Source organism: Parasteatoda tepidariorum, chromosome 5 (genome assembly GCF_982258835.1).
Source record: "Parasteatoda tepidariorum strain Cologne lab strain chromosome 5, Ptep-v5.0, whole genome shotgun sequence".
NCBI classification, from domain to species: Eukaryota; Metazoa; Arthropoda; class Arachnida; order Araneae; family Theridiidae; genus Parasteatoda; species Parasteatoda tepidariorum.
The window spans coordinates 13799829-13826237 of NC_141759.1; the positions used below are offsets into that span (position 1 = coordinate 13799829).

The 26409-nt window shown below is 32.0% G+C and overlaps 2 protein-coding genes and 1 long non-coding RNA gene across 3 annotated transcripts in view; 2 read left to right on the plus strand and 1 right to left on the minus strand.

Annotated features, from left to right (window-relative positions):
* LOC147808582 (cytochrome P450 6B6-like) overlaps window positions 1-26409 on the plus strand; it is a 188368-nt gene that overhangs the window by 149349 nt on the left and 12610 nt on the right. Inside the window, exon 1 of one of the 2 annotated variants that reach the window (XM_087163435.1) lies at window positions 15333-15415. The exons of the other annotated variant lie outside the window; for it this stretch is intronic. Coding sequence (XP_087019561.1) covers window positions 15357-15415 — 59 coding nt within the window. The 5' untranslated portion in view covers window positions 15333-15356. Of the gene's footprint in view, window positions 1-15332; window positions 15416-26409 lie in introns of those variants that run through there. 2 annotated transcript variants of the gene reach the window in all.
* The window catches only part of LOC139426392 (cytochrome P450 3A19-like), a 251399-nt gene that overhangs the window by 130918 nt on the left and 94072 nt on the right, over window positions 1-26409 (minus strand).
* Window positions 1-26409, plus strand: part of LOC147808583 (uncharacterized) — a 305187-nt gene that overhangs the window by 39846 nt on the left and 238932 nt on the right. The window lies entirely within an intron of this gene.

Here is a 26409-nt window from a genome sequence, read left to right on the forward strand (position 1 = left end):
ATATAATTGTAAGTATATACCAATCGACTCTATCATCTAACCATTATCAATACATTTGTGAAAGAATAATAATATTACTGAAAACAAAAATTTTCCAGAGCATACTAAGCACTTAAAAGTAAAACGAAATTTTTTCTGAAATATAAGCAAGGTAAGTTATAATACTTAATTTCATTTTGGGTTTAATAATTATGATTTACAATGATTTACAAAATTTCAACTATTTAAAAAATATATAGGAGTTGATAATCATGCAATTAAAATTGTAAGACATATTGAGTCTAAAGAACTTTATTAGAAAATATTTAAGGTGGTAAAATAATTTACTGTTTACATTGCAACTTTGAAAAATTTGAATTGTTAAAGAACTCTTCTTCTATGAGAATCTTTTCATCAAAAATTGTGAAAATTCTGAAGAATGAAAATTTTGAATTAAGACATAGGACATTTTAATAAAAATTCTGTTTTCCAGATTCTTTCTGCATTAATGTTAAAAAAAAGAAAAAGAAAGAACAGCTGAAAGAAATGGGAACCGCTGCTAGAAAATACCCCTTTTGCACTCCCCTACTTAAAGGGAATCATTAAGTGCTTTTGTATACCGATAAACTTGCGTTCGGTATTATTCCTTCATTCGAGTTTCAACTATTGATACAGTTGAGTGTTACATAAATGGTATTGTCTTGTTACAGCGCACATTATGGGTATCATAAGTAATGAACATGTAAAGAAAAATGAGGATAGTTATTCCTAAACGCTTTAAGTTACAGAGTAGTTCCGATAGTCACGGTAGTAGTACTTCCTGAGTAAACAATACTTCCGATTTTTTCTGGCAAGGCAAAGAAAATTTTTAGAAGTATGTTACATGTAACAGAATCGCTTTTACTTTTACTTTATTATCCGCTTAACAAATTAACATTAGTTTTGAACAGGCTTGCATTATTTTCCTTTTTACTTAAGTAGGGGAAGATAAAATGAGACAAAGAATTATAAGCCACCCAGCTATCTAATAAATCTATGATAGATATTAGTTCGACTAGATATTCCTGTTCTCAAAAGCATGCACCTTCAGTACAGTAATGCAAAACAGTAATTTACAGTAATGCAAAAGGCTGTTTCACAAATAAAAGTGTTGGGTTATTTTCCCTTTGAATCAGTGGTATTGAGCATGGTATTGAGCAAAGTATTGATCAGTGGTATTGAGCAAAAGAGCATGCTCAAACTTGTGACGAAAATATCCGTCAGAAATAAGCTATACATGAGAGCTCTACATTTAAGGATAAATGCCCGACGATTTTTTTTTCTAAAAGGGCCTTTTGCATCCTCGTATAATGGGCCGCGTTAATGTATAATGGGACACATTCCGGTAGATCTTGTAGCTCGGATACCACTTTTTGTTCTCATCCTGATTACAGATACTCTAAAAATGTTTCTCATTCAGGGGAAATAACTACAACCTTTTTTAGCAAAACATTTTATAAACTGACTGACCATTTAAAATTAAATCTTTCCGGATATTAGCTAACTTGATAACAGTTATAACGCCTTTACATCAGACACTGAAAGAAAGGTGATCTTTATATTAGCTTTTGAATCATTTACTTATAGTGGTGGGGGTATAACTTTATATCGAAATTACTCAACAAAGAATCAGACATAAAAGAATAAAATTTACTACCACTAAAAAAACATTTCTACTCAAAGAATACAAAATAAACAACATTGACATGAAAATAAAGCCTTAAACAATAAAGACTTTATTATTACTTCTCATTAAAATAGTTATCACAACTTTTTAACTTCTTCCAGAATTTAATTATCCTAAATTTTGAAAGTTATGCCTAATTCGCCTGCTGCTTTTACGTTAGAGATACGATGATTTTTTGCAAAGTCTGATGGATGCCGTTGAAGAACAAAAACCAGAGAAAAGGAAAAGAATCTTGCTGTTGGAAGAAAAAGACGAAAAAGATCAACATAGATTCGTAACAAACAGTGAGGTGCTTGAACAGTTGAAATACTACTGTAGGTTCTAAATTTCAAATATATTTTTTTAACTTATGAAAATTTGTGCTAATTTTACCATGTTTAGTTTTGAAATTTGAAGATAATTTCGTTGTTTTTTTTTTAAAGTATGAAATGCCACCTTGATTTGTTTTCAAATTTATATATTATAATAGTTTTTAACTTATCTAAATTTGTGCTAATTTTACCATGTTTTGTTTTTAAATATAATCCCGTTGTTTTTTTTATAAAAGTATGAAATGCCACATTACTTTTGAATTACAGTTCAAACTTATATATTATTATAGTTTTTAACTTATGAAAATATGTGCTAATATAACCATGTTTTGCTTTTTAAATTTAAAGATAATTCCTTTTTTCTTTTTTTTTTTTTGTATTAAAGTTTGAAATACCACCATGCTTTTTATTTCAAACTTATAGTTTTTAACTTATCTAAATTTATACTTATTTTAAAGTGCTTTTTTTAAATTTCAATTTAAAGATAATTTTGCTGTTTTGTATAAAAGTATGAAATGCCACTTTGCTCTTGAGTTATTGTTCAAAAGCAAATTGTCATTTCATGCTCTCATATTCAAACTGATTTCAACTATTCATACTCTTGTGGAAGAAACAAGAATTAACGACTCTTTTGAAACTTATACAGTATTTCGAGGCAATTATAAGGTCGACAATAAGGTTATATTCACGAAAGCACGAGCCTCATTTTACAGAATGTATGTACAGTATTTAACTCAATGGTAATGTTGTAGCTTAAAGAGCATATATAGCGGAAAAAAGCATGTGCATACATGTTTAAACTTATGAAGAAACTATCCAACAAAACTAAACTGTTCATCTCATACATTCGCATTGAAGGGTATAAATTCACCTTCATTTATTATGCTTACAAAATTGGGAGCTTTCCTTCGCGGCCAGAATATTTTCCGTTGAAACTAATTATTTTCAATTTGGCACAACCATAATAATTACATTGGGAAACATATTTATTGCATTCATATACAAGTACTTGATCATACCTAATTCGGGGTTCCATTTCAAAAGGAATTTTTCTTCCCACGTCTGCTGGATTGTCATTAGGTTTGTCATTATTGTTCCAAGTGATATTACATAAAATATCCCCTGGAACTAAAATCATAATAATGATTTGGAACTTTGTCGGTCAATTATAGGTATTCTATACAAAGCTATAAAAAGCCAGATATCATATATTGGTAAAAAAAAAGCATTCCTGCAAGATCGTATCAGGACGTGGTGATTGACGGGCCACAATGTCTCCTTAGTGGTCAACTGGCATTGTGAAAAGCCTCCGCTGAGAATGGAACCGCATATCTTCGAAATGTCATCAAACCACTAATCCCTCACGGCTTCATATATATTTGCAATGTATATGTTACTCAAAATAAATGATTTAATTCATTCAAACTCTGGTTTATCTATGATATTCTACATGCACAAATCAAATAAAGGCTTTATTTGCATTAAAAACGCGTTCTCACTAAAAAAGTGTCCACATATAATTGTAAAGAAATCTAAACGGAATCTATTTCAGAATATTCAGAATTCTATATCTATTTCAGAACATGATTATATGCTCATCAAGAATAAGCTCTCATATTGTACTCATTACATCTTCCAGCTGAAGTTTTCACTGGCGAATGTATTATTTAAATCTTATACAAGATATAGCTCCTCATTAAAATTCAGAAGATTAAAATGTATATTAATTATAATTATTATTTTGGTGCGGTAGATAAGCAAATTTCGTTTTCAATTTCAATAATATAATGTAAATTTCAACAAAATGCATGTAAATAAAAGAATGGTAACCATTTTGTTATCAATATATTTGTAAGCATATATCAATTAACTATATCATTTAACCATTAACAATACATTTGTGAGAGAATAATAATATAAGTGTGAACAAAAACGTTTCAGAGCATACTAAGCACTTGACACGAAAAAATTTTATAGGGATAAAATTTTATGTGCTTTGCAATTTTTTTAGTGATAAATCAGAGACAGCATCAAAAAATTAACATAATATTATTAACATATATCCTTAATATTAAAAACTATTGATAACTCCATAGCATGATTTTCTATCTTGTGTAAGTGTTATCGACAATGTCGGTATTGCAAGCCATGGTGGCTCAGAGGATAGCGCTCTAACTTTTCAATGAAGTGACAAGAGGCCCAGTAATGGCTAGTCGATACGAATTTCGCTCCTGGATCGCACCAACCACAGTGATGACGTTAAATATCCTCAGTGATAGACGAATCATGGTTTAAAGTCCCTTTGTCACTAGGCTAACCGTGGGTTGTTTTCCTCTCCATGTAACGCAAATGCGAGTTAGTTTGATCAAAAGTTCTCCACGAAAGCAAATTTCTCCCAATACCTGATCCAGGATTTCCCTTGTCTTCTGGACTGGGTTCAAAATTACAAGGCTACGGAGTTAAACATTGATTGCCGTAAACTCAATAATTGGATCTGCTACTCAACAACGTTTATATAAAGTAACAACATTTCGGTATTGCATACAAAATCTGAATCTCTTTTGGATTGTTCGAAATATGGCAATGTAGACATTGTTTATGATTGCAAATGTCCTGCCGAAATAACTAGTAAGATTGCATTATTTTCCCTGATGTAAATCATGAGAAAGGAACAGAGTCTAGTTTTTTTCCTCTCTTTCTATATTTTACTATTTAAACATTTTCACTGAGTTGACAGCTCCAGGAAAAAAAAAATTCTTTACTCAATCAATATATATTTAAAAATATTTTTTTATTTGGTTATCAATAATGATTAACCGTTTAGAAAAAGTGTCAGCTTATAGGAATCCCGAAAACGAGAGTAAGGAATACCGAGCAATGAATCTCTTGGGGCTATTATCGGTTAAATATAGTTATTATTACTATCATATCGTGATTATTAAATTTTATGCCATTTATATTAAAGAAAAGAAAACAGAATTGGATCCCACTCGTTGCATCAAGATATAAATTTCAGCTAGTACTAATGAATTGTGATCATTCTTTTATGATAATACAATCCTGATTTAATTCATGATATATATATATATATATATATATATATATATATATATAATACTGGTAGTAGGTAAAGTACACATACGTATATATAACCATACCCTCCAACTGCTACGGAATTTCCGTAGTTTCAGAAATCTTCTTTTCAGACGGTAGCAAAATTAATGTCTTAATATTTAAAAAAAAATAATTTTAGCGTAACTTGTCCACTATTACTTATAAAAGTGCAGGCCATATGGCTAGATTCTTAAGTTCTGATAAAAGTTTTATGAGAGTTCCATTTGCTTTAAAAATTTCTACTTTGGTTCGCTACCACTAGAAAGAATTATTTTCAAAATCTTCATAAGTTGGAGGGTATGTATAACACTGGTGGTTGTTGACTTCCACACGTGAATGTTGACAATCACATAGTTGCGTTGGTAAATGTCCGAAATATATACTAAATCTAGTAAACTTCCATTGCCCAGTATACATTTGCCCGGTATGCCCTAGATCAATGTTTTTTTAATATTCAGTGCCACTCCCCGGTATGCATTTGCTCTGTGTGCCTTACATCAATGTTTTTTTAAGGTCATGTGCCACTGCCAAGTATGCATTTAACCGGCACTCCAAACACTCATGTTTCCCCAGCTCGATGGTTCTTGACCATATATGGCAACGTTACTTTTAAAAAGTAACGAGTAAAAGTACATGTATTTTTGAAAAAAGTAACGAGTAAAAAGTTCTTATTTTAAAAAGTAGCGAGTAAAAAGTACAAGTAAAAGTACAAGTACGAAACAAAAAAAGTAATGATTTAAAAGTGCATTTCTAGGAAATCGAAAATTCAAAGCAACCTAAAATTTTATTGAATAATATTCTTATGTTCTTTAATGTTTTCGCAAAATTGATGTTATTTATTTAATTATTTTTAGTTTTGAAAGTTATGGACATTAATTTATTTTTAAATTCGAAATAATATTATAATATAATATTATAACATAATCCTATAATATAATTTTATAATATAATCGGATAATATAATTTTAAAATCAAATATAAATTTAATATCAAACTTTTTATGGATTTGCATGAAAAAGAAATTTTGTCTGTTGATTTTAATTTTTAGTTTATTATTTTTATTTATTTAAATTACCATTGATTTAAAATTGTTTTACTCTATAGAAAGGCGTTTTAAAAGCACAAATAAAACAAATCAAACACGGGGTTTCAGATAGCTTTGTGATCTTTGAGCTAGTAAAAAATAATTGAATGTGCAGTATAAGTTGAAACAGAACAGTTTACAGTTTTAATTGAAACAATGGCTAATGCTGAAGTCTTAAAGCAAAGTTTCATAAATGAGGAATCTCAATCTATGCACATTAGTCCAGGTCTCCACGAATAAAAAGGAAAAAAAAACGTTTTTTTCTTTTCTTCTTTATGGTTATTTTTTGGAGGAGTAGCAAAAACCAAAATAAATCAAAGTATCTTTGTGTCAATAAGACATCAAAGATACAGTTCATTTGTTATTCAAACAAAACTATTTTCAGAGAGGAAAAAAAGCATGTCCACTTAAAAAAAAAAAAAAAAATTCATCCCATGCGGTGATAATAGTATTCATATGGACATTTGTTCATTCCAACCCCCCCCCCAAAACTTAATGGTAGCATTGAAGATTATTTCTTAGAATTTCATCAAACATTTCGGCTTGAAACTTCAAAATTTAACAAAGAAGGACGTTTTAGTGTACGTAGAAGCATGCCACCGTAACTATCATTCACATTCAGATTGTCACAAAGATAAGGATTCAGGTGTCAAGATATGATTCAGGTGTTAAAATAGTCTGTTCACGGATGTCAGAATAATTAAAGCCTTCACACATTTGAAGGTTGGATTAATTATTTTTCTTAAAATCGTATACATTCATTATACTTGGTTTACAGAATTTCAAAGCGCACTTTTTACCATTCTGAAACTTTTTCTGGAGATGAGAACCACTGGTATTTAAAACCTTTGCTATTCATGTCATCCTTTATCACAGGCAATTTTCAGGAGATGAATAATGACTGTTCTGGACACACAATTCTGGAGAACACTCCACTTACAATGATAGTTGCAGTAAAAAAAAAGATCAAAAGAGCCGTCTATTCCCTTTCAGGAATGACAATTTTAAAATGTCAAGGTATTTGAATGCAAAGTTTGCTGTGAATGCATATATATTGCACATTAATTTTATAAATTAAAAACGCATAAGCATTTTTTTAATTAAAATTTTTTTTTCTTTCTTTATTTTTTTAGAAAGTTTACCAAATTTTAGAAAATAGTAACGATTTCATTCGACATTTCCGTTACAAATACTTGTACTTTTTCCCTAAAAAAGTAACAAAAGTACAAGTCAAAGTACTAAATTTAAAAAGTAACGAAGTACAAGTAAAAGTACGTACTGTTTACTTGTACAGGCGGTACAAGTAAGAAAGAAAAAGTACTGCCATACATGATCTTGACTTTCTCTTGTGAATGTTGACTATCACATAGTCGCTGTGGTAAATGTACAAAATATATACTAATTCCAGTTTAGTGCCACTGCCTTTTAAATATTTGCCTGGTATACCCTACACTGATTTTTTTTAAAGGTTCAGTGCCACTGCTTGGTATACATTTGCCCGGTATGCCCTATGTATTTTTTAAGTTCAAGTGGCACTGCCCAGTATGCATTTAACCGGTACTGCGAACTGTGATGTTTCTCCCAATTTATTTTCAGTAGATATTCTAATATCGAATAAATAGAATAACATCAACGAATTAATTTATATCAAATCGGATATAAATATTTCGGACATTCACCGAATCGACTATGTGATAGTTGACATTCACCGGTGAAAGTCGACATTCTCTTGATTTCGGTTATTCACTGTAACACACATATATAGTTGTGGTTCCTTAGCTGCTTTTTCATTTTTTTAAATTTTTTATTTTTATTTTCCTATTTTTAGGTGGTTAATTTATGTGTTCTAGGGTAAACCAACGAGTGAAGGAACACACCCCAGTGAAGGAACATTTCATAGATATTTTTTTTAAAATAAGATTTTAAATGTTTTTATTTAGATTGATTGGTAACAGTAGCTTACTACCTAACTATAGGAAGTCATCTAACAATTCATTGAGTTACTTGGTCAAAGAGTCTTCTCTGGAAAAGTTTTTGAATTTGTTAGTATCTGTTCAACGCCTTGTTTCTTTGACAAAATTATAAGGTTAGTGCTTGTGGTTATCCGTTTAAAGTACAATTAATTGCATATAATAATACTTTTTTTCACATTGTGAAAAAGAGAATTCGAAATATGGTTATTGAAGTTACGCTTTATTTATTTTAAGCATCATAACATAAGCAAGTACTGAGATTAGGGATGTTTATTAACTGGATTGCCAAACGATGAAAATCCGATGTATGAACAAGTGTTCCTTTACTGGGATTTTTTAAAGTTAATGAAAATAAAAGAAAAAAAAATAATTTTCTTGTACCTTTAGTCATATTATGCATCAAAATTATGTTGAAAATACAAAAAACAGCCTCTTACCCGTGAAGGAGCAGGTGCGTTCCTTCACTCGTCTTCCTAGATTTCCCAGTGAATAAACCGTAGGTGTGAGATATGATTTTACATGGATAGTTAATAGTTCTGCGATATAGCGGACACCTTAAATTATATAATAGAATTGAAACACCTTAGCTTGAATAAAAAAATTTCTTTGTCGTCTTTTGAGCCAATAACTAGCTAAATTATTATCCTATTGCAGTCTTTAACGTCATGACGGAATCTGATAGGAAAAATCCATTTAAAGACAATCATCCAGGTGAAAAATGTTTTTTTTTAAGACGACATCCACCGATAACTCAGTGCAATGCGACGATAATTTCAAAAGGCAAAACTTTACTTAGAGAAAATAATATTCGAAAGACTGGTTTAAAGAACTTCTTGAGGAATCTTTAGGAGGGAATAAGCCCTGACATTCTTTTAGAAAGTGATTGCATTTACAATACGAACGAAACGGGAGTGGAATACTGCCCTTAAACATGAAAAATCCTTGGCCCCTAAAAATTTTAAGTATTTATATTCGTTAGTACCAAGGGAAAAAAAGAAAGAAGTACCTCCATTGGTAGTTTTTCCTTACTGAAGAATTCTTAGAGGTATTACAGAATCAGTTCCAGCTATATATTTCATTGGAAAAAGCGGTTCATGAAGTGAAACGATGACCGCAGCAACATTTTACAAATATATTGCAAATGTTTCTACCCGTGGCTAATTGAAAATGCTATCAAGTTCCCTATTTTGCTTCTTCCGGATAGGTATAAATCTCGTATCCATTTGAAACTGAGCAAGTTTTGTTCATCAAAACAAATTCTCTGGTTTAGCGTTCTACCTAATTCATGGAAATCTCCTGTTAGATTAGAAGAATTATAAAATAATGTGTCGAGAGAATGAGAAGAATTATAAAATAATGTGTCGAGAGAATTATACATTCATTTTTATATATGATTTTGAAGCATCAACTGATGAAGTTAAAATGCTTTTATGAAATGTGGTATTTTTCCATTCGATTTAGAAAACGTTGACTTTAAAAAATGCATGCAACACAAACACAAAGAGTTAATGAGCAAGACAGCTTATCAACCAAACACATACTTCGAGAGTAACGATGCACTTTTTCTTCAGAATCTTAAGAAGGAAATCTCACACAAGTCATGTTGCAAATTTTTAAAGGAACATTGGCAGAAAAGTTTAATCTCCCAAATATCCAATAGCCTGTGCTTTTCTCAATATTGAAGAATTTATTTCAAAACGAACATTTAGTTAATAAAATTTTGGCACTGAAACTGATACAACTAACATTGATAATGAAAGTATCTTGAAAACTGATTTTGAGATAAGTCCTCTTGAGGCATTGCTAGTTGTAAAAGCAATTGGTTCAGTAAACAATTGGTTCCATAAGTAAATGGTAAGTACTGCAGAAGACCCACTATACATAAGTCAGTGAGAGATGGATTTTACTCAAACTTCGAAACTCCTTCCTCTTATTTATTATCCAGTCAGGAATTCTAAAAATTGTACTGGAAAACCAAAAGGAATTTCGAAGATACATTTTCATTGGCCAAAAATTTGGAAAAAAGAGGAATGTCAAATCAAAAGAAAAAGAAATAAATTACTTTATTGCATTAACTTCAGAACAATAACGAAATTTTAAAGAGACGGAAAGAACTGGAAAAAAAAAGTTTAAGCAGAAAGTATGCTGAAAAGAAAAAAAACTTAAAAAGATAAAAGGGAAAAAAATGCTTAAGAAAAAAGTGATCAAGTAAACAAAAAAGTGATCTAAATATAATAATAACATCCTCAGATTATATGTTGTAATTCCAAGAAAAATCTTGTTTTTAGACATTTGTGTGGCCTATGGATTCCTAACGAGCATCAAACAATCTCAAAATTAAGTATTCATTCACTGGAAAATTTAGTGTTTATTCACTGGTAAGAACTGTTCCCTCACTTGGTTATCTTACTACTTATTATTTGAACCATCAAATGGTTAAAACAGTATTATGTAAGTTATATAAATTGTTTTACATAATTTGAGTTTAATAACAAATATGTTGACACCGTAATTTAGCAAAAATTGCAAATTTTGAAATTTTTATTATTTTCTTAAAGGCAAGCTAAGCTTAAATGTTCATTCACTGGTTAGTTATACCTACTTCAAATAGCTTATGTTTACCTCATTCGCGACTGGTGAGTTTTGAGAATGGGGTGCAATTTTCAAGCGCCCGAAATATTTCGACTACCTCCTTCGTATATATTGATGCAAATGACGCTTTATTTATTCAAGAAATGTGCTAATTTATAATGAAATTAAAGGTGGGTGAGAAAGATATTGTTTATTCATATCTCGACCAGCCCTATTCAAGGGCATACGAGAGTAGAACATGCATTCTACATACAAAACATACATAAAACACAAAATATACATTAACAACTAGTATAAATGACATATAAATAATAAAGTACAATATGAAAATATTTCCAACATAAAATACAAAGGCATAGTAAAACGCCTTAATCAAAATGCACAGAACCTAATTTTAACGTAACTTTAAACTAAAGCACAGAAGTTAAAATGCATCTTAACTCTAAAATTAAGTACAAGAGAATGAATATCATTAATTGCAGCAAAATATTAGAATCACAAAGAAGTTTAAAATACAAAAAGTCATGGATAACCACAGAGTCTGACTAAAACAAATATTGTAAGATGAGTTGATAGAATTAGTTGACAAGGAGTGACAGCTAGGTTACACTGTTAATTGAATCTGGAGGATTTAACCCGTCCTCAAGTGTAGTTTTGATGATTTCTTTGATAATTCTTCTGCAGGTAAATTTTGAGAATAGCTGGTGCCTCGCTGTGCATGAAATTTTGGGCAGTGGCAAATCAAGTGTATTGTATCTTGTTAAGAGTCACAATAAGAACAAATTGAGGATTTTCTAAAAAATCTTGATTGATGGGTGCCTTGCTTTATTAAAGGTATAGCATTACATATATAAGCTTACTAATTATTTAGAAATAGTGGTGGACAAAAATCTACTAATTTGAATTTTTTAAGCAAAAATTACGATTGATAAACTACCACTTTAAAATATATATTTGCGGTCCAGAACAAGTTGGTATCTCTGCTTTCATACAATAAATTATAAAATAACGAAGATAGTCATTGCCAACGTTTACTCTCATTAACCCTTTCGTGCCGACTGTCTCAAGTACGTGACAGCATAAAACTATATCAATCAGGGTAAAAATATAAAACTGATAATCAAAGTATTTCTTTAGCAGTTTATTTGTGGGAGGGGTTTAATTGTTTGATTTATTTAATTCACCAATACTTTGTTCAAAATAAAACTATTTAGTTATACTTTGAATTATTATTGATTATATATATGATTAAACTAACAATAATTAAAGTACAAGCAAAATACGTCTGTCAAATTAGCAACGACTATATTTAAGTTACCATTTTTTATTGAATTACAACTTGATTCTGATTTTGTACGATACTTTATTGAATCACCCGTCCCCAAGGGGTTAACCCCTTGGGGACGGGTGATTCAGAAAAGCATTCGTGCAAAATCAGAATCAAGTTGTAATTAAATAAAAAACGGTAACTTGGTGAAAACGGTGAAAATAATCTATCACAACTCATAATTCAACTTGAAGGTAATCTTCGTTTAACACGTTCACGACGGGTGTTGCGCCTGAAAGCGGGACGGAAAAGAGAAAATACTGGTAGAAGATCTATTTCAATATTAGAAAATATTCGGAAGGAGTTAATCTATTCTCAACAATAACAATTTACTGTAAAGAAATTTAACACGGCGAAGAAGCAATTGAATGTAAAAATTGCATCCGTTAAAAACAATTGGTAGTTATGGATTTTTATTATTCCTGGAAAACAATTAAAAAATGAAATTTATTTGTTACCAGTTTTTATTCCGGTGCACTGCCCAGATGAGACAATCTAGCGTGACCCACCGGTGGGTCACCCCGGCGTGAACGTGTTAAATTCGAGTTTGATATTACTTTTGTCAATGTACGCAGACTTTTTTTGACTAACTGCATATATTTGCACTATGTATATAACTCAACATAAAAGATTTAAGGCATTCAAACTGAGGTTTATCTATGATAATCTATACGCTCAAATCAAATTAGTGCTTTATTTGTACTAATAACTCGTTCTCACTAAAGAGTGTCCTCATACGCATGTAAAGAAACATAAACAATTATACGATTTCAGAGCAGGTTACATTCGTATTATATGCCGAGTCAAGTTCTATGCCTTGAAGATTGAAGCTGATTAAGAATAAACTCTCATAATGTACTCATTTCATCTACCAGCTGAAGCTTTCACTGGCGGATGTATCATCTAAACTTAGGAATTAATTATATTAATAATATAATAATATTAATATTAATATTTAGAAGATTAAAATATATATTAATTATAATTAATATTTTGATGCGGTAGATAAACAAATTTCGTTTTCTAATAAAGTAAATTTCAACAAAAAACATATAAATAAAGGAATGATAACCATTTCGTTTTCAATATAATTCTAAGTATGCATCAATCGACTCTATCATCTAACCATTATCAATACATTTGTGAGAAAATAATATTACTGAAAACAAAACTTCAAAGTAACAACAAAATAAACAACAGTTCAAAATAAACAACCTTGACATGAAAATAAAGCCTTTGAAATTAAAGACTATCTCAATAAACAGTTATCACAACCTTTTAAGTTCTTCCAGAATTCGATCATCCTAAATTTCGAAAGTTAAACTCAATTCGCTTGTTGCTTTTATGTTAGAGGTACAATGATTTTTTGCAAAGTCTGATGGATGCCGTTGAAGAACAAATATCAGAGAAGAGGAAAAGAATGTTGGAAGAAAAAGACAAAACAGATCAATATGGATGAGCAACAAACAGTGAGGTGCCTAAACAGTTGAAATACAACTGTAGATTCAAAGTTTCAATGAAATTTTTTTAACTTATGTAAATTTGTGCTAAATTTAAAATGCTTTGTTTTGAAATTTAAAGATAATTTCGTTCTTTTTTCAGAAAGTACGAAATGCCACCTTGTATTTTTTTTCAAACTTATTTATTATAATAGTTTTTAACTTATCTAAATTTGTGCTTATTTTACCATGTTTTGTTTTTAAATTTAAATATAATTTCATTGGTGTTTTTTTATAAAAGTATTAAATGCCACATTGCTTTTAAATTATAGTTCAAACTTATATATTATTATAGTTTTAAACTTATCTAAATTTGTGCTTATTTTCCCATGTTTTTTTTTTTAAATTTAAATTTAAAGATAATTTCGCTGTTTTGTATAAAAGTATGAAATGGCAACTTGATTTTGAATTAGAGTTTAAAAGCAAAGTGGCATTTCATACTCTCATATTCAAACTCTTTTCATTCAACTATTCATACTCTTGTGGAAGAAACGAGAATTAATGTTTCTTCTGCAACTTATACAGTATTTTGAGGCAATTATTAGGTCAACAATAAGGATATATTCACGAAAACAAGAGCGTCATTTTACAGAATTTTGGAAAAAAATTAACTCAATGGTAATGTTGTAGCTTAAAGAGACAGAGCATATATAGAGGAAAAAAGCATATGCATATAAAGAAACTATCCAACAAAGCTAAGCAGAACATCTCATACATACATATTGAAGGGTATGAATTTTCTTTGAGTTGTTTATATCGGCACATTTTGAATCCTTGTAAAATTGGGGGCATTCCTTCACGGCCAGAATTTTCCGTTGAACCAGATATTTTTCAATTTAACAGGACCATAATAATTACATTGGGAAACAAATTTATTGTTGCATTTATATACAAGTATCTTACCTAATTCGGGGTTCCATTTCACTAGGAATTGTACTTACCGCGATTGCCTGTTTGTCATTAGGCGTTCCATTGAATGCTTGGTAGTAGTACATAAAATATCATTTGGAACTAATATCATAATAATAATTTGGAACCTTGTAGGTCAATTTTAGGCATTCTATATAAAGCTATAAAAATCTAGATTTCATACACTGGTAAAAAAAAAAAAATTCCTGCGAAAATATCAAGACCTGATGGTTGAGGGTCCGCAATGTCTCCTTTGTGGTCAACTGTCATTGTGAAAAGCCGCCGTTGAGAATTGAATCTCATTTCTTCGAAATGTCCGCAAACCACTGATCCCTCACGGCTTCATATATATGTGCATTATATATGGTACTCAAAAGATTTAAGGCATTCAAACTGTGACTTATCTATGATATTCTACACACATAAATCAAATTAGTACTTAATTTGTACTAAAAGCGCGATCTCACTAAAAAGTGTCGTCATACCTAAACAATTAACCTAAGTAAAGAAACCTAAACAATGAATACGAATTCGGAACAACTAGCATTTAGATTATAAACCGAGTCAAGTTCTATGCCTTATGTCATGTGCATCATAGCTTTTGAAATATATCCACCAATATTTTTTACAGTGATAATTCACAAACCAAGCAAAAACATCAAAATTTCAACACTTTTATGAGTAAAACTTCAATGAGCTGAAATAATGACCTATAAATCATTTTCATAGATAGTTATAAATTATTTAAGAATTGTGCCGTTTCTCTTATTCACAAGACTTAAATATGAATGCGCTGTTAATCTACATTTTAGGGAAAATTGGGAAATGATGCTATTCGAGAAATGAAGATTATGGACGCCGTTGTGTCAGAAACTTTGAGAATGTATCCTCCTGCTTCAATGTAAGCGGTTTCATTAACCTTTTCGGGACGGGCTAGTCATAAATGTATTCGTACGGAATCTCAGAATCATGATAGTAAAAATTAGAAAACGGTAGCTTTAGTTAGGGCATGGCTAATTTGACAGATTTATTTTTGATTTCACTTTAAATTTAACACATACAATATTTGAGCTTTAAAAGTGGAACTATGAATTTTTAATTCGAACTAAGTAGTAACCAGTTTTATCTTCTTTTTACCTTGGTTATCCACTCCCTGAGAATGCATGCAGGTCTCCAGTATAAGATTATTCCTTCATAAGTTTTGGGCACAGAACAAACCAGTATAAGATGAATCGGTTGGTGGCGCTTACTGAGGTACCCTACATATCCAGCATGCAAGAAGTCTGAAAGAGGTTAAATACACTGCTGGACAATTGCTAAGGACGGATAACACTATCATCCATAGCAACCACAAAATGAAGGGAAGCAAAATGTGGAAAATTAGAATAAGTGCGGGATATAGTAAGAAGGGGTATGCGTATGTAAATTTTTTTGTCCACGTTTGTTCATCACATGATAGCGCTGATAAGAGCTTTAAAGGTTTTGACGCGTTGTGGAGAGTTGTTGTTTCAAGTCAAATTTTTACAGGAAAGATTTAGTTGACGAACTTGAAATTTTCGGCATGTCTTCCCGATATTACTTAGATGATTTTAAGCGTGGCCGAATTATTGGAAAGATCGAAGAAGGGCGAAAAATAAGAGACGTTGCCAGGGAGTTCAGCATCGCTGACGGTGTTGTCTAACGGCTGTGGAAATCTTTTAAAACTACTGGAATGTGCAGTAAGCGGCAAGGGGGAGGTCGTGTTAGAAGTAAGACGCCTGCTGAAGACAGATACATCGTCCTATCAGTAAAAAGGAACAGGCGCACCACAGCTCAGCAGGTGGCAAATCAGTTTCTTGCTACCACAGGAAAGCAGATCTCCCGAAAAACTGTTGCCAGACGTTTGAGGGGAGGAGGACTATACACCGGCAGACCTGTTGTGTGCGTCCCATTGACCAGACAGCACCGTACTGCACGTTTGCAATGGTGTCGTGAGCATCACAATTGGACTGAACAGGACTGGGCATGCGTACTCTTCTCAGATGAGAGTAGATTCAGTCTGTCATCGGATTGTAGACGCCAACTGATCTGGCGCGAGAGTGGTACTGGTTATCGTCCAGAAAATATTCAGGAAAGGGACCGATATCCGACATGCAGGGTCATGGTGTGGGCCACGCGCCTACATGTGGTTGCGAATGGGACTATGACGGGCCAACGATACTTTGAGGAAGTTCTACTTCCTCATGTTCGTCTTTTCCGTGGTGCTGTCGGTGATAAATTTGTTTTTATGGGCGACAACGCAACATGTCATCGAACACTCGCTGTGCAGAATTGTTTAGACAGTGAGGGTATTCAACGCCTCGTATGGCATCACGTTCTCTAGATCTAAACCACATTGAAAATGTTTGAGATGCTTTGGGGAGGCAATTTGCTGGTTGAAACTATCCTCCGACAAACAAGAACACCCTCATCCGTGCACTGACAGAGGAATGGGATAAATTGCCTCAACAGCTGCTGGATAATGTTGTGCGAAGTATGATACGACCTGTAGAATGTTGCATCACACTCCACGGTGGACATATTCCGTACTGACACCTTTCTTCAAGTTGCCTGCTGACATTTAAATGCATTGTTCCATTATTCCGTACGCAGCATCAAATGAAAATTTTTTTTCTTTTAGATGTTTCATAGCTTTTGTACTTTCCAGAACAATGAATGTTCTTTATTCTAATTTCTGAACAGTGTGGCAACTATACTTTATCCTACTAGGTCTCATGTCTCGCTTAATGATATGCTACATTGCAATTTGTGATCCGTCCTTAGCAATTGTCCAGCAGTGTAATATCATAACTGCCAACTTTTACACATTTGGCGTAAAATGTTATTTCTATTTTTAAAGTGGCAGTAAAATCTTAATTTATGATCTTTTCGACCACCAATATTTTTTTGTAAAAAAATTAACAATGTGTATATTAATATGTGAAACTCCTCATTGTACTCCGCATAAATTTTTCCAAAATGCAAAGTATGTAATCTGCCTAAAATTATAATTTAATTACCATTTTACTGTTTCTTGGGTAAATCCTTCTAGAAAGGATGAATCGTTGGCAGGTACGTGATGTTATACCAGACCTGTCAGCTACGAAACTGTATGCAAAATATTTTATACAGTGGTAGACACTTAAAATCCAAAATTTTCAAAGTGATGGGTGATTTTACCAACATTTTATAATCTTCGACAAGGAAAAATTAGACCTATGTGGCCTTGTATATGAACTTTTAAATCATTTATATCTTGTGGTGTGAAAGATAAATTCAAATTATTAAAAAATAATATATTGAAATTAAAACGTAGCTAGAATAAATTATTACATAGTGTAAAAAGTTGGAAGCCCTGCATTACAGTGTAACAACGACTTCACATGACGCAGCTCAGCAATTATGCTTCACGCGCAGATCTTTTACGATTTGTTACACAAAGCCTTAAAAATTGACCTTTAAACCTTATTACACAGGGTTCCCGCGGTCCTTGAAAAATTTAAGAAGTGGTAGCAAATTTAGGGTGGAGCTACAATATACTTATTTATTTTAATATACTTTTTTATCGTAAAGTGCTGAAATTTTCGTGCATATATATATTTTTTAGAAAAAAACTTTTAGTGGTGGCTACACAGAAATAAAAATGTCAAAATTTCTTTTATTTTTATTACCACTTTTTAAAATTCTCAAGGACCGTGGGAACCCTGTTACAGTAAGGTTTAATACACTCTGTAATATATTAAACCTTAATATATATTAGCTTAACATACTTCGCCTAAATATATTACCAACAGTATATATTAAACCACCTTAGGTACAGTCCCTGGCCAAAGAGTTTGCCAAGTGCGTTAAGCATTTTGCATTAAAAAATATACTGCAAAGGCACATTTCAAACTTACATTTATTTTAGAAATTCTTGATGCATTATTTGCAACATATGTAAATCGAAATAAAAGATATAAGGCATTCGAACTTGGGGTTAATCCATGATATTCTAAACACACAAATCAAAGTAATGCTTTATTTGTATTAAAGACGCCTTTTCACATAAAAGTGTACACCCACAATTTTAAAGAAACCTAAACTATTATCCGATTTCAGAACAGGTAGAATTTGGACTACATGCCGGCGAGTCAAGTTCTATGCGTTGAATTTTATCGTTAACTAAGTATAAATTCTCATAATGTACTCATTACATCTACCAGCTGAGGTTTTCACTGGCGGATTCATTGTTTAAATTTGATGAATAATATGTTTAAAATTTTACCAGTCCATGTGATTAAAATTTATATTCATTATAATTTATATTTTGATGTGGTAGATAAAAAAATTTCAATATCGTTTTATTTCTGTCCACAAAATGAAATCAAATGTAGAAAATGTTTTGATAGATTTCACAGACGGCCATTTTGGATAGCAAGTTGATTTCCCACAAGTTCTTAGTTATTTAGATCACTTTGACAATCGATATATTTAGATAACTTTTTATTCTTGATATGAATATATTTCGATTAGAATGTTCAATCATTAAGTAAATTTGATTCTTCAGATGATCTTAAACATCTGTTTACTTTCTATTTGTTATAATTAAAATTTAGTTTTTTTGTTGTTGCAAGATTGTTTATCCCAAATAAGAGCATAGATCGCGGTCTCAACATAGATTTTTTAGATTATCATATTGCAAAACTAAATTTCAAATTTTTTGAAAAGACCATAAATTGTCACACCGTAGGTTTTAACAAAACTTTTACTCTTGAAAACTTAAGATAAGACATAAACCTCAGGCCACGGTAGCTTATTTTTGCAGCTACGCAACTTTATCTAAAATACAAAATATTGATTTTCTTTTCATTCCAAATGCAATCAAATTACCAGAAAGATCCACCTTAAAGATAAAATTTCAAGATGAGTTAGAAAAGGGCCTTTGACGGTCTCAGGCTCCCAGATAAATTTTAATGATAATGATGATGATCATCATCATCCTTATAATTTGTTTTATAAAGTTAAAACGTTTCTGCCCAACTTTATACGTTATTACAATAAATAATTTTATATATAACCGGTTTGTTCTGGCTTATGTCCGTGTATCATTTGGTTAATACTGTAATGCAATAAATACAAATAGGAAGTATATATAAAATCTCCTGAATAAAAACCCATTACTTGTACGATTAAATATAAAAGTTAAAAATACTTGTGCAAAACATGCAATTATTAAAACACTACGGAGCATCTAATAATTTGGTTTAATTATTATATACAAATATAATACTTAATATAATAATTATTTCAAATTTATATGATATATCGTCTAAATTTATCGATTCATCGAATTTTTATTATATATCGTCTAATTTAATCAAATGATACACGAACGCTGGTTGCAAGTGCCAAACCAGAGTAAAAACAATAAAGCTGTATAGTATCACATGATAATTAAGACTTTACATGAAATCTTATAGTGCGTCTAATAATTTGTTTAGGGATTGCATTAAGGTTTAGATTAAGCCTTAATATATACCTTAATATTTTAGCAACCGCCTTCGGTGCTCATATTCAGTAGAATTTCAAAACAATGTTTAACAATATATAAACTTTAATGATATCCAAGTCTTACGTACAACACAACTGAGGTTAATTGAATATTCTAATTCTTCAACTCGTTTTCCAATCCTAACAAGTAAATTAGTTTTAAACAATGCATTAGCCAAATATTTTCTCCGTTTAGCTGTTATCCGCGACTTTTCCCTCGCGAAAGTACTTTGATTTCAGTTTTAACAAGTTTCAAGCCATGACCGCAATATTATCGCAAGCGTTGGTGGCGCCCAACGTGTTAAACATGCAGGGATTGATCTTTAATTTTGACCATGCATCTTTGAATTAGCGATAGAGTTTGCGATAAACAATATTACATTTTATCTAATAAAATATCTGATTCTAAATCTGGTAACCACGCCTGAAAGCGAGACGGAAAAGAGGAAATACTATTTCAATGATAGAAAATTTTCGGGAGGAGTAAATCTATTCTCAGCAATAAACAAATCATTGTTGTTGATTTTTTCTAGTCCTAGTGCTTTGATTTTATTGGGCACCTGGGCCGTGAAGCGGCCCCTATCCCATTCATCTGGAATTTTAGAACAGTTTTGGTTGAACAATGAGGTAAGCAGGCAATGGAGTTGCTTTTATGAATGTTTCAAGCTCTTTGCTTGAATAACTAAAAAGGAATCAAAAATAAATTGAGCAGCTTGCTCTAAACTGTGTTTGTTTGATTTTGGAGTTGTTCAGAATTGTATCAGCATGAGTAAACGTTATTTTCAGAAAGGTTGATGAAATTATTTGTTTTGATAGTTATGATATGAGGCGTCGGAGGTGAAATGTGCAGCTATTGGTCTGTAGTTTTTATCTTTGATATAATTTTCAAATTTAAAGATTTCATTAAAATTTGCTGTTTTACATTCTATGGCTTTATCGAAAAAATCTGCGTTTAGCTTGTATATATGCTGTGATAGAGTTGGTACTTTGAGGTCTGCATGTATATTGCTATTCCGGATGAACCATCTTGCACAGGTTATTTTTCTAAGGATCTTGTTTTGGCATTGGTTTAATTTCTTCAGTAGATGTTGAGGTATCGTTGTCCAGGCAGGTGAGGCATAGGTAAGTATTGGGCCGATCATTGCTGTATATAGTAGCTTCTTTAGTTTAAGTGACATATTCTGATTATATATTAATGGTATGGCTATTATTGCTGCATTTGCTTTATCTATTGTGCTTTTGATGTGATCATTCCAGGTGAGTTTGCTATTGATTATAAGGCCAAGATAATTTGCTTTTTTAACTATTGGTATTGGTATGTTGAACATTTTTGGTTGAAGTTGTGGAAGTATTTTAATTCTTCTTTTTTGTATAATTAATATTTGTGATTTTCCAGCATTTACTGCAGTTTTCCATTTTAAGAACCAGTCTTCTATTTCGTCTATATGGTCTTGTAGTTTTTGAAGAGCATGATTTGGGTTTCTGGATTTAATAATAATACCGGTATCGTCTGCGTAATAGGCTGTTATGCTGTTATAATCGGCTTTGTTTATAGGAAAATCATAAGTGTATAATATGTATAATATCGGTCCCAGAATGCTGCCCTGTGGTACTCCGGCTGTGATGTTTCTCTTTGTGGATTTTTTGTTTTTGATGGTGATTTGAAATGTTCTATTAGAAAGATAGCAGGATAGGAGTTTGATTATGCCGGGTGGAAAATTCAGCTGTATGAGTTTATATTTTGTACCAGTGTGCCAAACTTTATCAAATGCTTTGGATATGTCGATCATCAGGAAGGCTATTGTTTCTTTATTTATGATTGCTCTGCCAGTATAGTCTATTATGCGGAGTAACTGTTTGGTGGTATCTAGTTTTTGTCGGAATAAATACTGTTCGTCGGGGAGGGCTGTAAGAAGTGGTTTTATTCTATTGTAGATTATTTTTTCGTATATTTTTCCAAGTATGTTAAGTAGACTGATTGGGCTTTAACTCTCAGGGCAGCTTGGGTTCTTATTTTTCTTGAGAAATAGAATGACTGATGCGTTTTTCCAGATATGTGGGTAGTAATTATGAGCAAGACAGACATTAAAAATATGCGTGATTTTGCAGATGTAGTTGTTTGGTAATAGTTTTATCATCTTATTCTTTATCCCGTCCTCACCTGGAGCTTTATTGTTTTTCAGTTTTTGTATGATACAGCTAACTTCTTGATTATTGGTTGAATTTATTGTTTCTGGGATGAGGTGTTCAGTTTGAAAATTATTAACTTCTTCTGTGATGATATTGTGATGATTTTGGTCAGAGTTGATATGTGGTGAAAATTGATTTTGAAGTGAATCAGCGAATATTTCGATTTTTTCTGATATTATGTAAGCTGTGCCTGATGGTCCAATTATTGGTCTGTCTATTTGAGGAGTTGTTTTCAGTTTCTTGGCCATTTTCCATATAGAGTTGTTGGTAGTGCAGAGGGAGGCGATTTTTGCCTGCCACAGTTGTTTTTTATATTTTTTACTGTGGTTTTAATCTGGTTATTGAGTTGTTTTATTGCGTCCAGGTGTGCTGGGTCGTAAGTTCTTTGGTACCATTTCCTGTGCGAGTTCCTTAATCTTATTATATTCTTTATTTCAGGTGGTAATCTGTAATGATGGGCAATATACTTGGTTTCTGTGGAAGCGTTTTTAAAAGCATCTGTTATTTCATTCTGGATTTGCTGTATATAGTTTTCTATTGCAGTTTCGTTTTCCAAGGATGGTAGGTCTGTTCCATTGATTGTAAGAGTATTTTGAAAATGGATCCAGTCAGTTTTAGAATTTGGTTTCTCAGATTGTTCTATGGTTTCCCCAACGAGCAGTTGAACTGGCAGATGATCTGATGACAAATGGTTATGAGCGCAGGCGAGCATAGGAACATGCATGTTTGTTATTGCGAAGTCTAGTATGTCCGGACTATGGTTAATCCGATTTGGAATGCAAGTTGGAGTTGTTGGTGCTACTACTGTTAATTGATATTTGCTTATAAGATCCTTCAATTTTGAACCACTGTGATTGAAGTTGTTACAGCCCCATATTGGATGTTTGGAATTAAAGTCACCTGCAACTATTGTATCTAGGGTGGCTGGAAATAGGAGGTTCATATCATTATCTGTTAATTTATTTTTTGGAGAATTATAAATTCCTGTGATTTTGATGTTCTTGTTTCTGTAGCTTAATAAAATAGAAATTTGCTCATATCCATTATCATCTGTTGAGTTATATTCTGTTGTTAATAAGTTGGTTTTTGCTAGAAGTGCTACGCCGCCCCCTCTGTACCTTCTATCACATCTGTAGATTGTATAGTTGGCTATTTTAAGATTTTGGGTTGCATTTAGATGAGTTTCTGTTATTATGAATATATCAGGATTGTGTTCTATTATAAAGTTTTTTAGTTCATGCTGTTTTTCGATTATACCATTAGCGTTCCAAAAATAAATATTGATGGTTGGTTTCAGTGTTGATCTTAGTATTCTGAATCTATTGCTTCTTGTTCTTCTGAGTAAACTGCTTTTTGGATTTTCTTGAACACGTTAAAGCTTTCGTTGCTTTGTAAAAAGTTCACAAAGAGCTTGAGCTCTGATAGTAGTGATTTTGCTTCCTTGATGATGGTTATGTCTGTTTGTAGATTATTGCTGGTATTTGGTTGATATGCTGATTTTACAATTTTTGCATAGCTGTTTGTGCTGCCAGGAGTAATTCTGTTGTTTTGATTGTTGAAGCTGTTGATCTTGAGAGTTGGATATTTTGGGCACTGTTTGTAGTTGGCCGGATGTGGTCCACCACAGTTGGCACATGTAGCTGGAGTATCTTTGGTTTTCTGACAGAGATGAGTTAGGTGCTCCTGACCGCACTTCAAGCATTTAGGTGTATGTCTGCAGCTGGCCTGGACGTGGTTATATTGTTGACATCTATGACACTGTGTGAGTCCTCGGCGCCCTTTGTAACTCGTTACTGAGTCAACAAGATCCATGAATCGGGTTAGGTAGAAGATATCTTTATTTTGTTCCGTTTTGTCTAATGTGATAATATGTAGAGGTAATTTTGTCCTGCCTTGCTCAGTAAATTTTGTCATCTGCGTAACTTTTTTCGGAGTGAATCCATATAATATGAGGTTTTGTTTCACTTGTTCTTCTGTAATTTCTACCGGAATACTTTTAATGACAACTCTGATTGGCTTCTCTTCATTTAATTGGAAAGTATGGTATTTTATCTGTAGGTCATCTAGTATATCTATGGCACGACGTCTCATATCAATTTCGAAAAAATGTAATTTTAAATATTCTCCTGTGTGTTTACCTTCGAAATTGGTTATTTGCTGGTCTTGAAGCTTCTTCTTTAGGTTTAGCCATTGTACGCTGTTATCTTTTATTATTATCGGTGGAATCCTGGGTTTGCTTGCTCTCTGGTATTGAAAATCTGTTGTTTCTTCCATTGCTTCTTCAATGACGTCATTAGGCTGGTTCAGTTGGTTTCTCCTAGGTTCGGATGTAGCGGGCGGTTCCCCATGCTGGCATTCCTTAGAGGTGGTCGCTATTGATGTCTGCCCTATGGTGGCTCCATCTTGAGCTGCTGTGGTTTTGGCTTGTTGTTTTTGAATTGGAATAAAATTTTTTGCGTTGGGAAATTTTTTGTTGGTGGGTTCATCTTTCTCCGAACTGGTTGATCTGGTTCTTTTTGTAACTGCTTGTTGTTTTCCTTCGTCACTGATTGTTTTTTGTTGGTTGTTATTCGTATTGGCTTTTGTTGATGATTTCCTTCGATTTTTGTTTTTCTTTACTGGAGTGGCTATGGATATCGTGGGATTGCTTGGGATTATTATTTCTGACTCTGCATTCAGTTTGTTGATTTTTTGTAGATGTCTATTTTCTTTTTTTAATTCATCATTTTCAGCTTGGATCTTATCCATACTTTCTTGCAGTGTGGTCATCTTAGTTTCAAAAACTGTTTTGATGTCATTTATTTGCTGAGATAGAGTTTTGTTGAGTTCGGTTTGTTGTTGAAGTTGTTGCTTTAGTTTATCCATAGTGTCCATTACCCAGCTGGGAACAGCACTTTCACTGATTTGAATTGTATTAGACATTATAGTGTTATTGTATGCACAGAAATAATTATAAAGTTTATAAAATAAATTTATCTGCACTTACTTGGAATAAATGCAGCTACCGCTGCTCGAAAATTATAATCTGTAAATAAAATTGTGGTTCAGCATAAACTTTATGCTGACAAGAAAACAAAATTGTCTTAGTGCAACTCGCACTATGAAGCTCTATTTGGTGCCGTGACCAGGATAAATAAAAGTTTCAGAATGCACAAATGTCTGCAAATAATCACAAATAATCAGCTTTTGTAGTCATAAATCACACTATTAATTTATTTCAATTTTTCGTGAGACGACCACTATAATTGTTGACGTAAGCACTATTGAAACTGAAATTTGCAATCCAAATCGTAAACACAAATTGTAGAAGTTAGCGTGATACGCCCCAATGGCGGTAGTAAACAAATAAGTCTGTTTTCAAATAGGCATCACATTTTGTGGCACAAAACTTTGTCACTGCAATATCTGGTCACAACAATCGTTGTTGTAGATCAAATATAACTTTATCAATTCACTAAGAAAGAAATCATACCTGTAGAATAATTTTACTCCATCAATCCTTATATCGTTTTCAGGATCACTTTGAACGAATCGGAAATTTTGCACGACCTATCTCACCTATCGGAACATCTGATTTTTTCTAGGGAAAGAAGTAATTCAATATATAAATTATATCCGTGAAAAAAATTTGGCGGCTATGGATATTTTATTATTCCCGAAAAATAGTTGAAAACGAAATTTATTTTCTACCAGTTTTTACTCTTTTCCGTCTTTATATATAGCGAATTTTAGGCCTGTTGGTAACACTGTTCAGCTTGGTGCAACATTTCCACATCACTCCTTTAAAAACTCAAAATATGCCAGAATAAAACCCTTAGGAAAATGACAAAAGCAAGATGGTTTATCCGCAATAAAAGCATACATCATACAAACATAAGTACATCATATAGTACATTTCGGATAAGTACATCATATATCATTTCGGACTAGTATCAGAATAATCATTTTGAACTTCGTTGGTCAATTTTCGGCATTCTATATAATGCTATAAAATTCCAGATTTCATATATTGGTAAAAATAAGCATTCCTGCAAAAATATCAGGACATGGAGGTTCAGGGTCAACAATGTCTTCTTTGTGGTCAACTGTCATTGTGAAAAGCCTCCGCTGAGAATTGAACCGCATATCTTCGCAATGTCAGCAAACAACTGATCC